This window comes from Akebia trifoliata, chromosome 12, assembly GCF_017979445.1.
Source record: "Akebia trifoliata isolate Shusen 1 chromosome 12, ASM1797944v1, whole genome shotgun sequence".
Lineage (NCBI taxonomy): Eukaryota > Viridiplantae > Streptophyta > Magnoliopsida > Ranunculales > Lardizabalaceae > Akebia > Akebia trifoliata.
In genome coordinates this window covers 729954-748531 of record NC_141386.1, presented here as the reverse complement: position 1 = coordinate 748531, position 18578 = coordinate 729954, and the positions used below count along the sequence as shown (strand labels likewise).

Genomic DNA, 18578 nt, shown 5'->3' with positions numbered 1-18578 from the left:
TGTATTTCCTATCATGGAAACATATGATTTTTATATATTTATTTTGATGATTTTGTAATTTGTGTAGGATATTTTGGTCAGTGGGGGCTAAGTGCTAGTTAACCATAATCAACCAATAATCTTTGCTTCCTTCTATGCGGATGTTGGCTCATCATCGCAAATGATAGTTGGCGAATAATCTTTATAAGAGTGACAAAAGATTCAAATTAAAATCTTAGATATTTGAATTTGTTGAAATTTTTTCCTTGGGACTTGATATCCCAAAGGGATTGGATGCGAAGAAATTGACAATCATTTTTAACTACTTAGTGAGAAGTGCTTTACCATATAAACATATGATTTCTATTTATTTACTTATTGATGAAAATGGTATCCATATCCGAAGGCCTGACTAGCGGGTCAAGGCAACTGGCCTTTTAAAGCACCATATCTCACCCAAATCCTCAGGGTAGATGCAATACCTCACAAATCACATACTAGGTAAGTCAAGATAAATCGCTATGGGTGGCCAATGAGAGGGTTTGAACTCAGGATCTCTATTATTGGAGATTCGCCTTGACTACTACACCCAACATTCTATTAATTGCAACATATGATTAGATATCATCTCAACACCTAAAATTGCAATCCATGATTTAGTCTCTCTTCCTTTGAACACAATAAATCATCAGATTTTTCTTTTAAAAATTGGTGTACCAACCACACAATAAATCAAACATGAAAATTGTTTGAACGTGTGTTATAATGTTTTGTAACGCTGAGATAACAATTTGAGCCAAACCTTTGTTATGTTTTAATCTTTAATTGGGGACTGATAAATAATTTAAGAAATTGGAGTGTAATAAGTAAAAGTTGGCGTGCCAATAACAGCTCTCTAAAAGAATGTGTATTCCACATCAAGGTCTGTTAGGTAGCAAACTGACGCGACATGTGAAGAGAAACCATGGATTCTGTTCACATGCCGTGTCAAGGGCATCAATTTATCACAACTCTATTTAAATACAACATATAATACACTCATAATCATTGTCTTTCAGTGATAAACATAAGAATTTCTCATGATGGGAACCTTGGTTGAGTCCCAATTTTTCTCCCTATTGAAACATTGCCCAAGACGAGATTTTAAACCTTGATCTCATCTTCATTGCTGTACCGATTCATCGAAAAGGAATTCCATGATCACTGTCAACTCAATCGAGCCAAGGTGGCGCTTGAGCTCAAGAGTTTGGGGGTCAGTGAGTTTTCCCCCATGACTTCACAGAACTAGGCAGAAAGAATTTCTGCAAGAAGAATCAAGATGTTGGCATCAATAAAATATGAACAACTCAAATTACACATAACAATTGAGTAGACTTCCCTTTGTCAGGATCATTGGCAGCAGTATCATATGAGGAACCCAGAGCACTTAAGCAGTAAATGGTGAAATCTTTCTCGTCGAAAGGGCGATCAAGATCATTCACAAAGCTTACAATAAACAAGTGAAGGAAGCTCTGTTTAGTATCCATTGCAAGTAGCTTTCTGAAAATATTTGTGAGACCAATTCATGTGCTGCAAACCAAATTGATCCTTAATAACAATAAATCAAGAAAATGCATGACCAAATAACCTAATAAATATGATCAACGGGAAGAAAAAAAAAATCCAGATCAAAAAATATTTATATCCTAATTCAGAAACAATTAGAAGATATAGAAAATAATTTTGAAGGCCTAAAGATGAGTAGCATTATCATATCCAAAAGTGAGAATCCAAAACAGTACTTGTAAACATGACGTGCCAAACATGACACGTGATAAAAAGAAGAAACCTGACTGACTAAACAGTTAGTGAAGTTCATGCAAAATACAAGAGTAAGAACCTGCCCTCTCTGGGCCAGTCATTAAGGGCGAGACCTCTTGTTAGTGCAAGTTGGACATTTGTACTGCTTGATGTGCTCGGCCCTTGCTGGTGTGATCTTCACACATTTTCCATGGAACCATTTCTCACATATATCACAACAGATCCAGAACTCATCCGACGCGTAGTTCTCCCCACATGCCCCGCACAGAGTCTCCCCATGCTCGTCTTCATCCTCTTCATCCAAACCCTCTTCTTCATCCTTTGGTTGCATCGGCTTCGAATACTTTCCCTGAGACTCAGACGTCCGCTGGTTTTGTTGCCAGTAGAATAATAATAAAAATGCAAAATTATACATATTCAATAAAGTGACTTATTGATATATTTAGAGACATTCTATTGTCTCACAAACTTTTGCTAATAGCACCCCAATTCATGTGTAAATCACCATAGAATTAACACACATCTTGGGGTGCTGTTAGTAAGTTGGTGTGGCAATAGAAAATCTCACTACTTAACATTCTAGCAACTCAATGTGTACAAGTTGAAGGAATGGAATATAAATTTCACATTTTTTTTACTTCTTTTTTTGTTCTTGGGACAGGGAAAGAGATCAAAATGAAACATAAGGGTTTCTCAGAATTACTACAAGATTTTAACGATCTCTCATAGGAATTGCAAAAAGTTAATTATTACTGCTAATAATAATAATAATAAGCCTCCATGTCCATGAAAAAGTGAACATGTTTTTATCATGAAAATGTCAGTAGAAACAGAACTCTCCCCTGAAGATCCTGTAGGATTTACCTAATCCATACCCATTTTCAGAATTCAAATGTTAATTCTAGCAAATTAAATGGTTCTAAACGTATAAAATGGAGAGCAAATCTTGATAAACATGGCAAGATCATGATCAATTCTGACCAAGATAATAAGGTCAAGTTTGGCTTGTTTTTTTTTTTTTTTCTCTCTTTTTATAGGTTCCAGGTGGCAGTCTTGCATCTGACCTTATAAATGGGAGATCGTGCCCATTCTTTTACTGATCAGTGGAATTTCAAGCTTGACCTGGTGGTAAGGGTTGGTTACTGCTATTTTAAGGCCCAGATCCATTTTCCACCCAATTTTCAAAGGTTATGAACCAACCCATTAACTTTTGGTGACGTCCATAACTTGAGGTGAGCTCCTCATAGAAAAGCTGAACAGGCCCAGCCATACCAAACAATCAGCGAGTCCAAAGCTCAACTAGTATATGCCAACACGACACAACATCCCATCACCTACCCAACCAGTCATTCAGGTTAGGTTAAAAGATTTAAAACTTGTTATGTAGTATAACAATTTTTACCACTTTAGAGTTTGGCTTGGATTTGCTGCTGCTATGATTTGAAACTGAAGATTTCTCTCTCACTTGTTTCTTTCCACTGACACACTCGAATACTGTTGGAAGATCATTTATCATATTGAACAGACGTCTCCTGCATCACAAATATCAGCAAGAATTTACTACTAGAATCCAGTACGTTTTTTTTACCGAGTATTTGTCCTTATTTAGTATGCAACAAAGTTCAATCAATTTGTACAAAATATATGCAATCTTTACATTACTGAACTTATGCATCAAATGAACCTTAGAACACTCTTTTTATCCATATCTGTTAGTTTGTGTTCACATCCTTCAATTCAATCAAATGTAAATTCGAGGTCTCTGCTCCCTACCAATGGACAATCACTGGTTTACAAATAAAATTAACCCACCTGTTCCCTTTCTGAATATTTCTTGAGCACACTACTACCATAAAGCAATAGCAAAAGAATTTCTTCTCACATTAACATTCTAACCATGAATCCTTCAGAAGCATGGTTTCAAAACTCGTCCGAGTCGTCTTGGTATCAGGCAAGAACGAGACAGGCACACAAGTCAATTTTTAGAACGATACCCCACGTTCATTTTTCAAATTTTTGGACGAGATGTCTCAAACGTATTGGATAACTCATCCTAGATGACTCGGTATCTGGCATGGACGAGACGAGATGCAAAACCATGTTCAGAAGAAACCTAGTATTATTGCAAATGAGCAAAGAAATGACAATACGACATAGCTCAAGTTATATGTACTTCTCAGACCAAAGAATGAATGGTTTTGGGTTGGATTGGTGGTCTATAGCAGATTGGCTATTAAACAGTCAACCACATCTGGGTTTGTTTTCCTGGGGGGGTATTGACCACATATTCAGCAGTGAGGTTCATGGGTGGTTTTCTAACCATCCTATGATACTATGGGACTAGTATTTGGAAAATATTTCTATCCTTCAAAGCATGTTCCATGAGGGTATCAATTTTGTCTCCTTGCAAGGGCCAGGATCTCATTTTCTAACAGTATAGAATGAGATGGGCAGTTCATAAGATTATATTATATGGAGGCTTCTTCCTTTCACTGTCCTATGGTTCAAATGGAAAAAAAAGAGAAACAAAAGGAGTTTTAACAAGGAAGATTTTCTGTATTTGATTGAGTTATTAAATATTATCTCCCTTGTGTATAAGGAGCAATGAAAACAAAACATGAACTGCACTACTCAGATGGCACTTTTTTCCTACTCATTGCTTGACGTCATTCATCCTATGTCTGGAATATGTCTGAGCCAAAGCAGGAAAAAGAGGCCTCAAACTAATCCCTCAAGTCTCCAAGGAATTTAAAAACTCGATGCCTCTCTAAGCGTTGAAAAAAAAAAAACTAATGGCTCATAAGGATTGATTTTGTCACACAAGGCTCATAACCTGACAACGTACTCCCTAAGAATTTGCTACCCAAGTGAAATATGTTATCTACTGTCAAAGTTAATAAACCTGTAACACTATACCAACATCGGTAAGTTTGAGTAACAACATCCAATAGTTTTGTGGAGGTTCCACACTTCCAAAGTCCATTGCTCACATGGGGTCCCATAGAGATTAGGAGCCAACCCAGAGCATTGTCATTTGTGGCCTCCAACTCACCGAACTGAGGATGGCCCTCCGAAAGCTGAGATACATTCCACTATGATATCCCATCAATTGTCAAGAAGGAAAATCTTGAAGGTTTCAAGAGTCAAAAGGGATCTTCTTTGAAGATTTTGTAACAAAGTGGGATTGGGTTTGTAATATTGAGTTGTAGTTTGTGATTTTTTTACCCCTCATTTTTGTTGTTTAGTGTCATGGTCACCTCAACCATGCTTTTAAAAAAGATTTTTGACTAATCAAAAAAAAAAAATCCGGTAGGTACCATCCACAATATATAAAATGGACGTGAAAAAACATATTGCAAGGGATCAAATCAAGAGGAAAATATAATGTTCTGCTCAAACGTGTTAAAAGATCCCAAAAAAAAAAAAAATGAATGACCAGATCAGCAAACTAATTGTAGATCAAGATAAAGCAGAGAAAGACTATAACTAATCAGATTCAATGTGTTCTGTCAGCACGAGGTATTGACACCATCTATATGTCATGCTCATGTCACAGATGACTTTGAAAGATGATTCCAATTCTCCAATGTTGCCCCGATAAATGGAGCATGAAGCGTTGACAAATGTCTTATGCACTTGCACAAACCAGATAAAGGGCCACATAGTAATTGAGCCTTGAAGCTCAAATACCAATTTGTGCGTGTCTACCCATAATTAGCTAAGAGCATGGAGAAAAATACATCATATATGCCAAGCCAAAAAACCATAAATTACCGAACATGGCCCAAAAAATACATAATAATTTTTCATACATCTTCCTATACAATTCATAGACTAAAACATGGATATTTCCCACCATATAACAGTAAACATCAATCAAAACACCCACCATCAAATAAACACACCTATGTCACGTCCCCTCATGCATGCACAAACACAACCAAAAAATAAAAGAAAGAGAGAGACACAGCATCCTTTGCTTAAAAATAGAAGACTTGCTTTGACTGTTAGGAGTAGGCAACCCAAATTTCAAGGATTACAGTCAAAACCTCATTGCAGACCTGGAAGAATCCTTTTTTCCATTGTCACATGGATTATTCACAACTAGCCAATTGACATTTCTAGTTTGCTACATAATATATATTTCTTTGTATAATATTGACAACTGCTAAAAGCCCTACTAAGTAATAATTATTAAAGTCACTGCTTCCAGTCTATTCAACAATCCAAAATAATGCATAAGAAAGCTGATACTTTAGAAATCCAACAGGTTCACAATGGAGCACATAATGAAAAGTTGGAGTGAAAAATAAAGAAGCAAACCTGTCAGTTTTATCAAATCCAAATCTGGCACCAAAATAAAATGCCACAGAAAGTAACCACGCATCACTATGGACAGCGACCAAAGATAACCAGTCCTTTTCTTGCATTCCATCTCTGGCAAAGTTTATACCCAATGCTGGCTCTGGGAGCTCTGGTGGGACCTCTTCAGCTGGTAGATTGACCTCCCATTGCTCATTGGGGAATCCATACAAGCACAAGTTCTCCTTCTCTGCACATTATAACAATTTACCAAGGAAAACAATTATTAATTTAAAAATTAAAAACCATAAAGTAGATACAAGGTGAAAAGGCAACCAATGATAACTAAGTATATATAATCAGATGAACTGAATGCCACCTATCAAAAAAGAAGGGGAGCTGAAGGACACCCTCAGGTTTGAAATGGGAAACAAAACTCAAAAGAATCAATACCGGAACATTAAATCAAATATTATGATATTACTGATTTAAAAATAGCGTAGGATAAGAGTTACTCAAGTCCTCCAATTCAAGAGACTACATGATTTTATAGCAGAAAAAACACTGAAGACTTGCACTTTATCCTATGTCTTGAAAGAAAAATTCAGTGACCACATGTCACCGACAAACTGAGCCAAAATATAACACAACAATTAGAAAAAATAAAAAAATAAAAAGATAGGGTTCAGATGGAATTTCATAATAATATTTTTGATAAGCAAAGCATTTTATTAAGAGGAAAGAAAGAAGGGTGGTCGAGATGGCCAGCCCAAAGAGCACAGAACGAGAGGAGAATTACACAGCATGCAAAAAAATTTAAAATAATATGTATAAAAGCAATCATGCAATCACAATTCACAAGAGATTTATATTACCCAAGAAGTATTAATCAAAGTATGTTATCAAGCAGACTTCTTAATAAATTATTAGATCAGAGACGGTGTAGTACAGTTGTAACAGTGTACCACAGTAAATACTCTTTCCTGACGAACTTAGTCAGAAAAGTTCCCTAATCACACCTCCATGTGGTGTTCAAAAACATGATCAGATGCTGCAGGAAAGTAGAAAACAGAATTCTAAGAACTTTAAAAGAAACATATAAATATGATAATTTTTCACCGTTGGATTTGAATTTTAAATTTGGGAGTTCAGCGGCCATCCATATTCAAAGGCTTTAATTAAGCCAAAAAAAGTTTCCTTCCCATATGATCTAGGCCATGAACTCTAGAGGACTGAGGTGTTATTTGGCCAACGTGGCAGTTCATGTGTGGCCCACTAGCCTTAGTAAGGGTGGGAGTGGGAGTGTGACTAAGTCATGCTACCCTGACCCCTCCCCCCCCCCCCCAAACACCCTTGAAACTCCCATAATTGAAAGATTCAATCAAAAGACCTAAAAATATTATTATTCAATTCTGACATGCAAAAAGACCACTTGAGGGTGTTGCTGAGAAGGTTGCTCATTTCTACTTAATAAAAATTAGGTAAAGAAGTGAGTTTATAAACCTAAGCCAGTACAGGCCAATCTTTATCTGGGACAATCTTACATCCATGAACTACTTAAGGACTGATCCTTGTTTAAGTACGTAGGCAATCTTTACAAGGTGCAATTCAAATTTTATAATAAAAAATAATATGATAGGTCCTATCATTTTGTATTATGAGTAACTAGTTTTGACACTCATGAGATATGTATCTTTTCTAAGGTAACATTGTAGGTGACTTTGTGCCATGGTAAATGCATCGAATCCTTGTAAACCTCAAATTATGACCAAACTATATGACATCAGATTAAGGACAATTCATTTTTCATGACCCTCAAATACACGATAATCTTTTTTTATGTATTCTAGTTTTTTCCGTTGAGGACAAGAAGGTCTCATTGTATGTGAATGTATGTTGGTACATTTTGGAGAATTATGCAAAAAATCCTCTCAATTTTCTCCCACTAGATATGTCATTGGTCACATGCAATTCTTGACATCATTGAATGAGGCTTATGATGATCTCTCTGTGTGTATTAACATTGATCCATTAAACTGATAATCATATGGGATTCTGTAATTTTTAATTATGATACTTCGATTGTCCAAAAGCTTGAGATTTTAATTGCCCATATCCTAGGTATTTTGGGGATCTAGTTCAACTCATAAGTGTCATGGTGACCATCTCCATGTATTTTAACATCTCAAATTATTTTAATATTTGGACGAATAAGTAAAATGTTGGCTGACAAGATTTCATCAAATGATTTTTTAATCAAATATATATATTTTTTTAAATTATACATATATATTTATATTTTTTGTCGTTCATCATTGATCAAATGGTTGAGAGATGGTGGAAAACTCATCAAGATCCTAATGTCCTAGATAATATAACATTTAATAGGATACTTGAGAGATGTGGAAGGATCGCGATTAAGGGGTTAATGGATCGGTTTTAGTTCGATTCCGAAAGGAATCAAAACCGGAATTATTAAACTTTCCTGATTTCAGGTTCCAAATGGGTACTTAAATTCCTAATCTAATTTGAGATATAATATTAAAGCTACAAAAACCATAAACGATATCTAGGTTGAGAACAAAAATAGAAGTAGCAAAGGGCTTAGACCCATAGCTCAGTAGGTTTGACACATTGCAAAGCAACTTTGAGGTCGTGGGTTCAAGTCCAACTTACCCATCAAAAAAAGAAAAAGAAAAATAGCAAATAAAGTTTAAAAAAGAAAAATAAATAAATAAGGAATGAAAATGGCTATAAATCTTACAAGTTACAGAAGCAATTGTTGTTGCTTTTGTTAGGATTTTTGATAAATTACTAATATATTTGGTTCAAATGGAATACCACAGGTACACGACTTGCAGAATAGATTGGTTCTGATTCTCAATCAATTCAATCTTTTAGACCTAACTCTAATCAATTCCAATAAAAAGGGATCTAGGGCCACTGTTCTGATTCTAGTTAAATGGGTACCCATTGACACCTCTAATCACAATGTGATTACAAGAGTGGGTTAATTTATTTTTTAGTACACTATGTATCGATCATGTTATGGGGTGAAATGCAATGACATGATGATATTTGCATTATAACAATGGGTATAGGTACATACTCTCAACCCATGGAGATTCCACCCCGGAGCTCATACTTTTTTTGATAGGTAAATGCTTGATTAGTGGTTAGTGACAGGTAATATGGTTAGTGGTTAAGCATAAGAAGTATGGGTTCAAAAGGTTTTGAACATAGGACGTGAGAACAACTCTCTACACATCTACCACTAAGCCAAGTGGCACTTCTTACCCCAGAACTCATACTTATTAGCGCAAGTGAGAGTTTTTTCATAAAGAAAAATAAGATATTGAGTTATTTTTTATTATGACCTTGATATTTAATTAAGCTTATAAAGAAAAACCGTATGCATAATTATTAAAAATAATTTAACAAATATGACTCCGCATTAATAAATGTAAGATCTTTTTTATCATGTGCATACATTAAAGTGTTCTTCATAAATGTGAAACAACATACGTTTATGAAAGAGGTTTCTTTGTTAAAGGCAAAAAAATAATAATAATAATAATAATAACTCACAATATTTTCTTTCTATTTAATATATACATATGCATACATGAAAATGAAAGACTTTCCTCATTAATAAATTAGCTTAAAGAATTATCTTCTTCTCTATTTATTGTGCATGTTCGTATATGAGAAACTTCTCTCATAAATCAAAGACTTAAGGAATTTCATTAACTAATGTGAAAAAGAAAAAAAAAAACTAACTAACTATATCCATGCAAGAGGCTCACCTCATTAAACAAAGTGAGCTAAATAAGTAGGGGGCCTCTGTTTGCTGGCTAGAACGGCTCACTTCGTAAAGCTCCGCTTGTTGCAGCAATAGCTTGTTGCTCACTTTTTCTCAACCACTAATGGCTTAATCATGGACCTTGCCCCGGTGCTTCCCCCTCTCACCGAGGAGGACAAATGAAAAATCCCGGGGTTGAACGATAAATATGTAAAAACACATTTTTTATGTACATCCAAGTGAGGTGTTTCCTCGTTAAACTAAAATAAAAATACTTCAATAAATTCACATAAATGTGAAAATCAATTCTCCCTTGTTAAACAACTGTTACCCCCACAATCTCTTGGTGCCTAGTGCGTTTAAAGTTTGGGAATATCTGCAGGGAAGATCAAGGATTCCAAGATTGTAAAAACGATTGCAGCTGTTGTGCCATTCCTCATCATCTTCAGGAAATGGTTTATCAATAAAGATAATCCCAAGGTATGATTAATTTTATTTTATCATATAAATGTATAGATTTGTAAAATGAGAATCTTTGATTTGATCCATGATGCTCCGCATGTCACCAACAAGCAACCATTTAGATCTCTCAAATAATCTACAACTACCACGTGTGTATTTCGCAATTAGCCAAGATACCCAATCCAAGATTTAAAATCTCATCTAGGCAATGTCTCAGTTACGAGAAAAATAAAGACTATTTGTTTCAGTCTTGCTTGAAACCAAAATTTCTCAGCCAAAACACTCCAAGAAAGTACGAATCTTTAAACAACCACCACACTGTACTCTAGGTTTCTCTCGAGTCTAGGACTATAGGTGTTTATGCCCTTGCAACATAGAAGGACAAACAAACACTTTTTAACAACGAGATGAATTTCTACTACTCTCAATTTAAAAACTAAATATTTCTTCTACAGATGCAGAGGCGGAACTACATAGAGACAAAGGGGAACTACATAGAGACAAAGGGGGGCCATGGCCCCACAAAACATTTTTTATATACATTTAACTCAATATGAAGTGTTGAACTTCATGTGGAGGTGGATGGTGTGGCCTGGTGGCCCCCACAAATTTTTTATTTAGATAATAAAATCTCAAGAAAATAATTTTTCACAGTTTCATGGGTTGAGTGACATGTGGACGGTATGTGTGGCCCCCACAATAATTTTTATACGAAGTTTGTTACCCCCCAAACCTTAGCTTTAAATTTGAGAGTTCAATAGCCACCCATTTTCAACACTTTCGATCAAGCTCAAAAAGATTTTATTATTATTATTATATTTTTTTTTCTTTGAATCTGAGTTTTTCCACAAAATCTAGAAGGTTGTGGTGTTGGATTGCCAATTAGATAATCCATATGGGCCCAACAACCCTTAGTAAGATTGAAATCTTTATTAAGTTAGTCATTCTAGCCTGATTCATAAAGTAAGCTTTGTTCAGTAACGAACTTTATAAAGTAAGGGAGTTTTGGTAATAAAATTGCTGGTAAATCTCTCTTTTATATTTAAAATCATTAGAAAGAAAAACTGTTTCACAGTTAGAGTAAGGCTAGGCTTACTAATTTAATAAGATTTGAAATCTTACTAAGGAATGTTGAGCTCACCTCATGGCATCCAAAAACATGACCCAATGCTATAAAGATGTAGAAGACAAAATTCTATCAACTTTAGGGGGAAGAGGGGGGGGGGGGGGGGGGGACACCTTAAAAAAGTTTTTTTTTCACTGTTAAATCTTAAGTTGGAAGTTGGGAGTTCGGTGGGGGTTCAATGACTGTCCATTTTCAAAACCTTGGATCAAGTTCAACAATTTTATTTGTTTGATTTTATTATTTTGAGTCTGAGTTTTTCCATGAAATCGAGAGGGTTGTGTTTTCGGATAAGGATTGTCAATTTGGTAATTCATTTGAGCTTAACGACCCTTGGTAAGACTTGAAATCTTACTATATTAGTAAGAAAAGTGTTTTCCTTCACAGTTTTATTAAAAATTTAACATGTTATACTCTTCAACAAGTAATAATTTTAAAAAGCACTAACTCGATTTAAATTTACTCGGCAATTTCTGGGGGATTTCGAAATAAAAGGTATTTTGGTCAAAAGAGCATGAGATTGTTAGGGTTTGTACTCAATTCATCTTCTCCGCTTCTTCTCTCTGAGAGTTTGAGTTGCAAGAAACCATTATTTTTCTTTTCTTAAGATTTTTCTTCTAAATCATTTTATTTTTTATAGAAAATTGATTTTCTTTATTAAAAGCTTAGAAATTGAAGGAGATTTATTTGAAATCGGCATAGATGATAAATATTTCTACCCAACAACATAAATTTTTTTTTTCCTATCTCTGTAGTTCCTATAAAACTGATGGTGTTACTTTCATATGGTAGGTCTGCTAGAACTCTCTTCTTATGTAATTATAGAGTGAAAAGAAGGATTTTTTTTATTGGGGTTTCTTCAAGCACACAAATTTCAGATCTACTTCTTTCGTTGGGGTTTTCTTTGAACTCAAAACATTTTACAATTAAAAAAAGTAGAGCATTGTGGTCTTCTAAGTGAATTTTTACTAGATCCCTAAAAATTCCAGATCCTTATAATTTCTTTTACTTGGGACTTCTTCGGAGACACAAAATCAAACTCCATTGATTTCATGTGGAGATAAATCTACATTATATAAAACAAAAAGGAAACACAATTGTGGGTTTCACTAGTAAAAAAAAAATTAGTTCCCTATAATTTCTTTTACTTGAGGTTACTTTGAGAACACAAAGTATATGCATTATTATTTAAAAAAAAATTTTTAATTCAATCTCCATATTAATAATTTGGCCTCCGCATGTTCTCATAAAAGTCACACACAAAAAAAAAAAAAAATGCAATTCAGCATTAAAAAAACATACTCAAAACAGAACAAAAATAAATAAAATAAAACTAAATAAACAACTTCAGAGATTGAGACCGAACAAACTACCAGAAACATGAACAGAGAAATTTAAACTTCAAAAGAAAATCCTCAAGCGTAAACAATTGAGAGATTTAGACCGAACAAACAACCAATAAATAATTTCTGCGCAAAAAAAGCCCTAATATGAGAATACCACCACATTATGACTTCTACATCATCCAGAAATCAACATGCAAATATCACACCACCAAAAAAAAAAAAAAATCGAATAAATTAAGAGAAACGCTAACCAGGATCGCACTGCTCAAAAAATTCGTGAACATCTGCAACATTAAAACCAAAAAACATAAAACATTCAAAACTAAACATCCAAAACCCTTAAATTCAAAATTGAAACTAAAAAAAAAAAATCAATAAAAAACGAACCAGAGGTGAGAGCTTTAATCATTCCGGCTCTTCGACCCTTGAAATCCCTAAAAACTTCCTCCACTGTTCTTGGATTGTACTGTCCAGCGCCTCCGTCCATCTCTCTCTTTCTGTTTCTTTCAGCTTTGAAACCTTGAAAAAAGAAGAAGACTGAAGATGCTGAGCAAAAAAGGACAGAAACGTAAATAGATAGTTTTGACAGGGGTACTTGGCGGGATTCGAAGGAAATAAATGCAGAAGAGAGAGAGAGAGAAGCGTTCACGGATTTGAATCGCGTTTGAAATAGAATGCTTAACTGGATTTGAGAAATTGGTGAGATGTCCGACAAACCGGATTGAGATATTAACGATGATAAGGCTAATGTGAGCCGTAGGTGTTGTTTTAGTTTTTCTCTTTTTAAGTGGGTGTGAAGCTTTAGGGTTTTAAGCACCACTTATAGTTGGACACAATTTCTTTATCTATTCCACGTGTCATATTTTCAGACGTTTTTACTAATAATGGTTTGTATTTTTGTAGAATGATTTTGGATTTGTTCTAATTTCGAACGAATGTTTGATGTAAACCGTCAAAGCACGATTGAGATGGAATTGAAAACAAAGGTTTATAGAGATTCTTTCTAGTGGAAATCCCTAGGGTATCAGCTCCTATCATAGCCGTTCTTAGAGTTGACTTTAATATTTTCCAATCAAGATTTACTGAATTAGGACCTATTAGAAATATATGGTCCTAGGGATCAGTAAAATTCCTAGAGATTTGTTGGGGTGTGTCCGAGGTAAAGTAGGCTCGTTGGCATTTGAGGGAGAGGGAAAAAACTTTGAAATGAGCATCCACTTCAAAATTTCGAAGGAACCCTCTCCTTTAAACACCAAGTGGCATTTTGGAGGAGGTATTCTAAATATTAATAAAAATATAGGGATTAAAATAAATACAAAATGCCACGTGGGTTGTAACAAGAAGGATTCCTTCCACCCTTTAAAATATTAAGGTGTAGGACTCAAAGGAGAGAAGCTTGAAGAAGTTTCAAAAACACAAACACAAGTGCAACATCATTCTTGGAATGGACATGATTTTTCAATTTATAAACATGGGGCTAAAAATTTTGGAATGAGTTGATTTTTGGTGAGGATGATCTTTTAATCATAGAGATCATCCTCACTAAAAATCAGCCCATTCCAAAACTTTTAACCCATGTCGGACAAAACACGTTTGTTAAAGGTAAAACTCAGGGTGTTGAACATTTCCCATATATCTATATATATATATATATAGGGAAATGTTCAGCACCCTAAGTTTTACCACACACTTTAACAAACGTTTTTTGTCCTACATGGGTTAGAAGTTTTGGAATGAGCTGATTTTTGGTGAGGATGATCTCTATGATTAGAAGATCATCCTCCCCAAAAATCAGCCCATTCCGAAATGTTTAGCCCCATGTTTACACGTTGAAAAATTGTTGACCGTCCATTTTTTGTAAATCAATTTTGATGGGGTTAGAAGTTTTGGAATGAGCTGATTTTTGGTGAGGATGATCTCCTCACCATAGAGATCATCCTCACCAAAAATCAGCTCATTCCGAAACTTCTAACCCATGTAAGACAAAACGCGTTTGTTAAAGTGTGTGGTAAAACTAAGGGTGGCGAACGGGACCCATATATATATATATATATATATATATATATATATATATAGAGGGTCCGTTCAGCACCCTAAGCTTTACCACACACTTTAACAAACGTGTTTTGTCTTACATGGGTTAGAAGTTTCGGAATGGGCTGATTTTTTGTGAGGATGATCTCTATGGTGAGGAGATCATCATCACCAAAAATCAGCTCATTCCAAAACTTCTAACCCCATCAAAAATGATTTACAAAAAATGGACGGTCCACGATTTTTCAACGTGTAAACATGGGGCTAAACATTTCAGAATGGGCTGATTTTTGGGGAGGATGATCTTCTAATCATAGAGATCATCCTCACCAAAAATCAGCCCATTCCAAAACTTCTAACCCATGTAGGACAAAAAACGTTTGTTAAAGTGTGTGGTAAAACTTAGGGTGCTGAACATTTCCCATATATATATATATATATATAGGGAAATGTTCAGTAACAAACATTTTGGCAAAACATTTTTCAAAACATGGGTTACAGGTTTTGGAATGGGCTGATTTTTAATGAGGATGATCTCTACGGTGAGGAGATCGTCATCACCAAAAATCAGCTCATTCCAAAACTTCTAACCCCATCAAAAATGATTTACAAAAAATGGACGGTCCACGACTTTTCAACTTGTAAACTAGGGCTAGAAGTTTTGGAATGGGCTGATTTTTAGTGAGGATGATCTCCTCACCGTAGAGATCATCCTCACCAAAAATCAGCCCATTCCAAAACCTCTAACCCATGTTTTGAAAAATGTTTTGCCAAAATGTTTGTTGCTGAACGGGACCCATATATATATAATTGAAAAAATAAGGTTATTTTAATATTTAAGTAATAAATGTTATAAAAAAATTTCTATAAAAATATCAATGAAATTTTAATATTTACAAAAATGTTATTGCTCAAGTGTTAAAATATTTTTATTTTTTCTAAAAAATAAAATAATTAAAAAATATTATCAAAAAGAAAAAGTATGAGAAGAATGTAAATGATCCCAATGATACATTAGATGTTACCGTTCTTTATCTATATATAAGTTACGGAATTGTGATAAATTGGCATGCTAAAACGTATGCAATTGACATGGCAAGTGTACAGAATCATAGATCTTTTTTTTTTTTTCAGGATACATAAGGAAAAGATCTACAATTCAGTGCGCTTGTTATAAGAAATTCAACCCAAAATTCCCAATCTGTGAGAAACAAAAATAAAGAAAAACACACGTCGAAAAGAAAGCAATCCCACGCACAAGACAGTATTTACGTGGTTCGGCAATTTACTTACGTCCACGGAGTTGCAGAGATTTCACTATTTTCAAGAAAAATTACAAAGTGAGGTTCAAGTTTCAAAGACGACAACCAAAACCTTAAAAAACCCTAATCACCAAAAATGACTTCTATATACTGCGCACAAGATACACAATGGGTTACAAAACGAGCCCAAAAAATTTTTCCGGGGGCAGGAGGCTTATTCATGAGCGCTCCGACTTGGGCCTATCGGCCCAAGCCTCCACTCTATGGAGTAAGCCTCAGAAAATATCCCACCAAAATACCACGCAAACATTATTCAGGTCGGGTAAGGTCGTCAACCGGATCAAACATAACTAGGCTCCATAAAGCCCAACACTTGCCACATCAACTCCATACCTAATTGAATGATGCCTAGCCTGGCCCATACCTAATGGCCTAATCTACTACCCAAATCTAATCTAGGTCAGGGCCAAGTCATGACCTCATATTCAACATGGCATCAGAAAACTGCCCGCTCATGAACATTTTTTTTTTTTTTCGGTTGGTAAACCTGTTTTTTAATGTGATCTTTAACTCCGTGATGATAGGAACTGAAGTCAAACTATCTAAGCTAGTGACACCTTGCATTTGGGAACATGTTCACAGTCCCTTTTTCACATTTTTTTTATTTAAAAATTATTACACATGGGAGACACATTGACCTAATGGCATGCGCATGTTCGAAGATGCATATTTTACTTGTATCTCAGAGAAAATGCATGCACACGCCACCATGTCAAGATGTCCTCTATGTGCGCTCCACTGAGGTCACTCTAGCATTAGTCAAATTATAAATTATCATTTGGCAGAGTTGTGCTAGAGTGCCCTCAAGTTGGAATCTCATATCGTACTTCATGACGTGAAAGTGGATAAGAACTATAGATGCTTTTTCGCTCATATTTTGATGAAATGTATCTATGGTTCCTATCCACTTTCACGTCATGAGGTTTAATATGAGGTTCCAGCTTGAGGTCACTTCAGCATTATTCTTCGGCAAAACAATGCCAAATACTTCCCACTTCTATAAGAAACTAAAAATTAGCAAGGAATAAGAGAAATTGACTAAAACATATTTCTAGGGTTTTGACTTCTAGCATTTGTGGAAATCTGACATGACTTCAAAATTACATAATTTCTTTAGTGATAATGATCAAAAACACCAAAAGCTTCTTTATTCACGATATAATGGTAAGAAAATATGATTGCCGAAATTTAATGACGAATATATCATTGCCAAAACTTTTAATAATTATTAACATTTCCACAAAAAGCTATTTTTCATAAAGCAACTCTCATCAATCGATAATTTAGTATGTATTCTGGAAATTTTTACATTCGCAAACAAGGCCCTTCGAAAGTCTTAACGGCCAGTCATCCAAACCCAGAAAAAGAAAGACCTAATTGACAATAAAAACTTTGTTATTTCTTACCTCAAATTCGACCACCAGAATCAAACAAGGAAAGAAATCCCCAACCCCCCCTCTCTCTCACACACATACAATCTCGTGCAGGCACACACACACAAAGGGGAGTTACCCCTGTTACAAGAATAAGAGCTCATGTTCTAAAGATCTTTTCAAGCAACTAGTGCACACATGTGCATCATGTACATGTTACGGATAGGAAGTGCAGAGAACCAATTTAAGATAAGGAACCAAAACCAACTGATTAATGCAGTTAAAACAGGGCAAAATCCTACAAATTTGTTCCATTACACACTTATGCACATATCTAATAGCATTACGACTCTACAGTTAAGTGGGTTTTCACAAGAGAACACCATAAGGTAGTATGTCATTCCTCTTTAGGCTCCTATTGAGAGCTCTATTGACAACTGTAGATTGGAAATCAACAATCAACCAAAATAATTTATGACATAATAAAGAGGAATAAAAAAAATGACATGATCAAATCATCCCAAATCATGGAAAATGATTGCTTCAAGGTATTGATACATTCATCAAGCATGAATCATCAATTAAAAAAAATAAATTAATAATCTACCCTGCCATCACTGAAATTTTCCACCATGATAGCCCATATCGTGCCATCTAAAGAAGTAAAATTGTATCAAGCAACTGATAAATTTATAATGGATTTGAAACTAGACCAAGGAGAACACATAAGAAACTTGCATTGTTACTTGGGATCGATACCTGCCTTTACTGTTGGTTGATGAGATTGGACAAGGACTGAATGCAAAACTAGAACTATAAAAAGATACCTAAAAACTAAGGGTTTCAAAAGAAGTATGACCATGGCATAACATAAAGAGTGCAAGCATTAATACTCCAAGAGATGAGATGTGAACTAATACTTTTGTGGCATTAAATACCCAAAATAACCATTTTCAAATGGTAAATAATTGACAAGGATGACAAAAGCAGAGATGTGCTTCTGGAGTGTTATGTGGTCAACATGTATCCATCAAA

General features: G+C 34.9%; 1 protein-coding gene across 3 annotated transcripts; it reads right to left on the bottom strand.

Moving 5' to 3' along the window:
• Positions 1 to 839: 839 nt before the first annotated feature.
• Positions 840 to 13597, bottom strand: LOC147388458 (PHD finger protein ALFIN-LIKE 3-like). Of its 3 annotated transcripts, none has more exons than XM_086417866.1 (6): positions 13202 to 13482; positions 13066 to 13098; positions 6103 to 6331; positions 3182 to 3311; positions 1893 to 2146; positions 840 to 1548 (listed from the first exon to the last, which is right to left on the bottom strand). In XM_086417866.1, exons 1-6 carry the CDS (start codon positions 13299 to 13301, stop codon positions 1542 to 1544), a joined length of 753 nt encoding a protein of 250 aa, XP_086273992.1. In that variant the 5' UTR covers positions 13302 to 13482; the 3' UTR covers positions 840 to 1541. The 3 variants fall into 3 exon arrangements, with proteins under 3 accessions (XP_086273992.1, XP_086273991.1, XP_086273993.1); XM_086417865.1 differs by lacking the exon at positions 840 to 1548 and having other exon boundaries at positions 1680 to 2146; positions 13202 to 13333; positions 13464 to 13597; XM_086417867.1 differs by lacking the exon at positions 840 to 1548 and having other exon boundaries at positions 1680 to 2128; positions 13202 to 13484.
• Positions 13598 to 18578: the final 4981 nt, after the last annotated feature.

What these genes read in the sequence shown, in the direction of transcription:
- LOC147388458 (XM_086417865.1), bottom strand. Translation starts at nt 13,301, where the DNA reads ATGGACGGAGGCGCTGGACAGTACAATCCAAGAACAGTGGAGGAAGTT. An exon ending in TTTTGAGCAGTGCGATCCTG is followed by an intron (nt 6,332 to 13,065) that starts GTTAGCGTTTCT and finishes TATAATGTGCAG; the next exon opens with AGAAGGAGAACTTGTGCTTG. An exon ending in GGATTTGATAAAACTGACAG is followed by an intron (nt 3,312 to 6,102) that starts GTTTGCTTCTTT and finishes TTTGTGATGCAG; the next exon opens with GAGACGTCTGTTCAATATGA.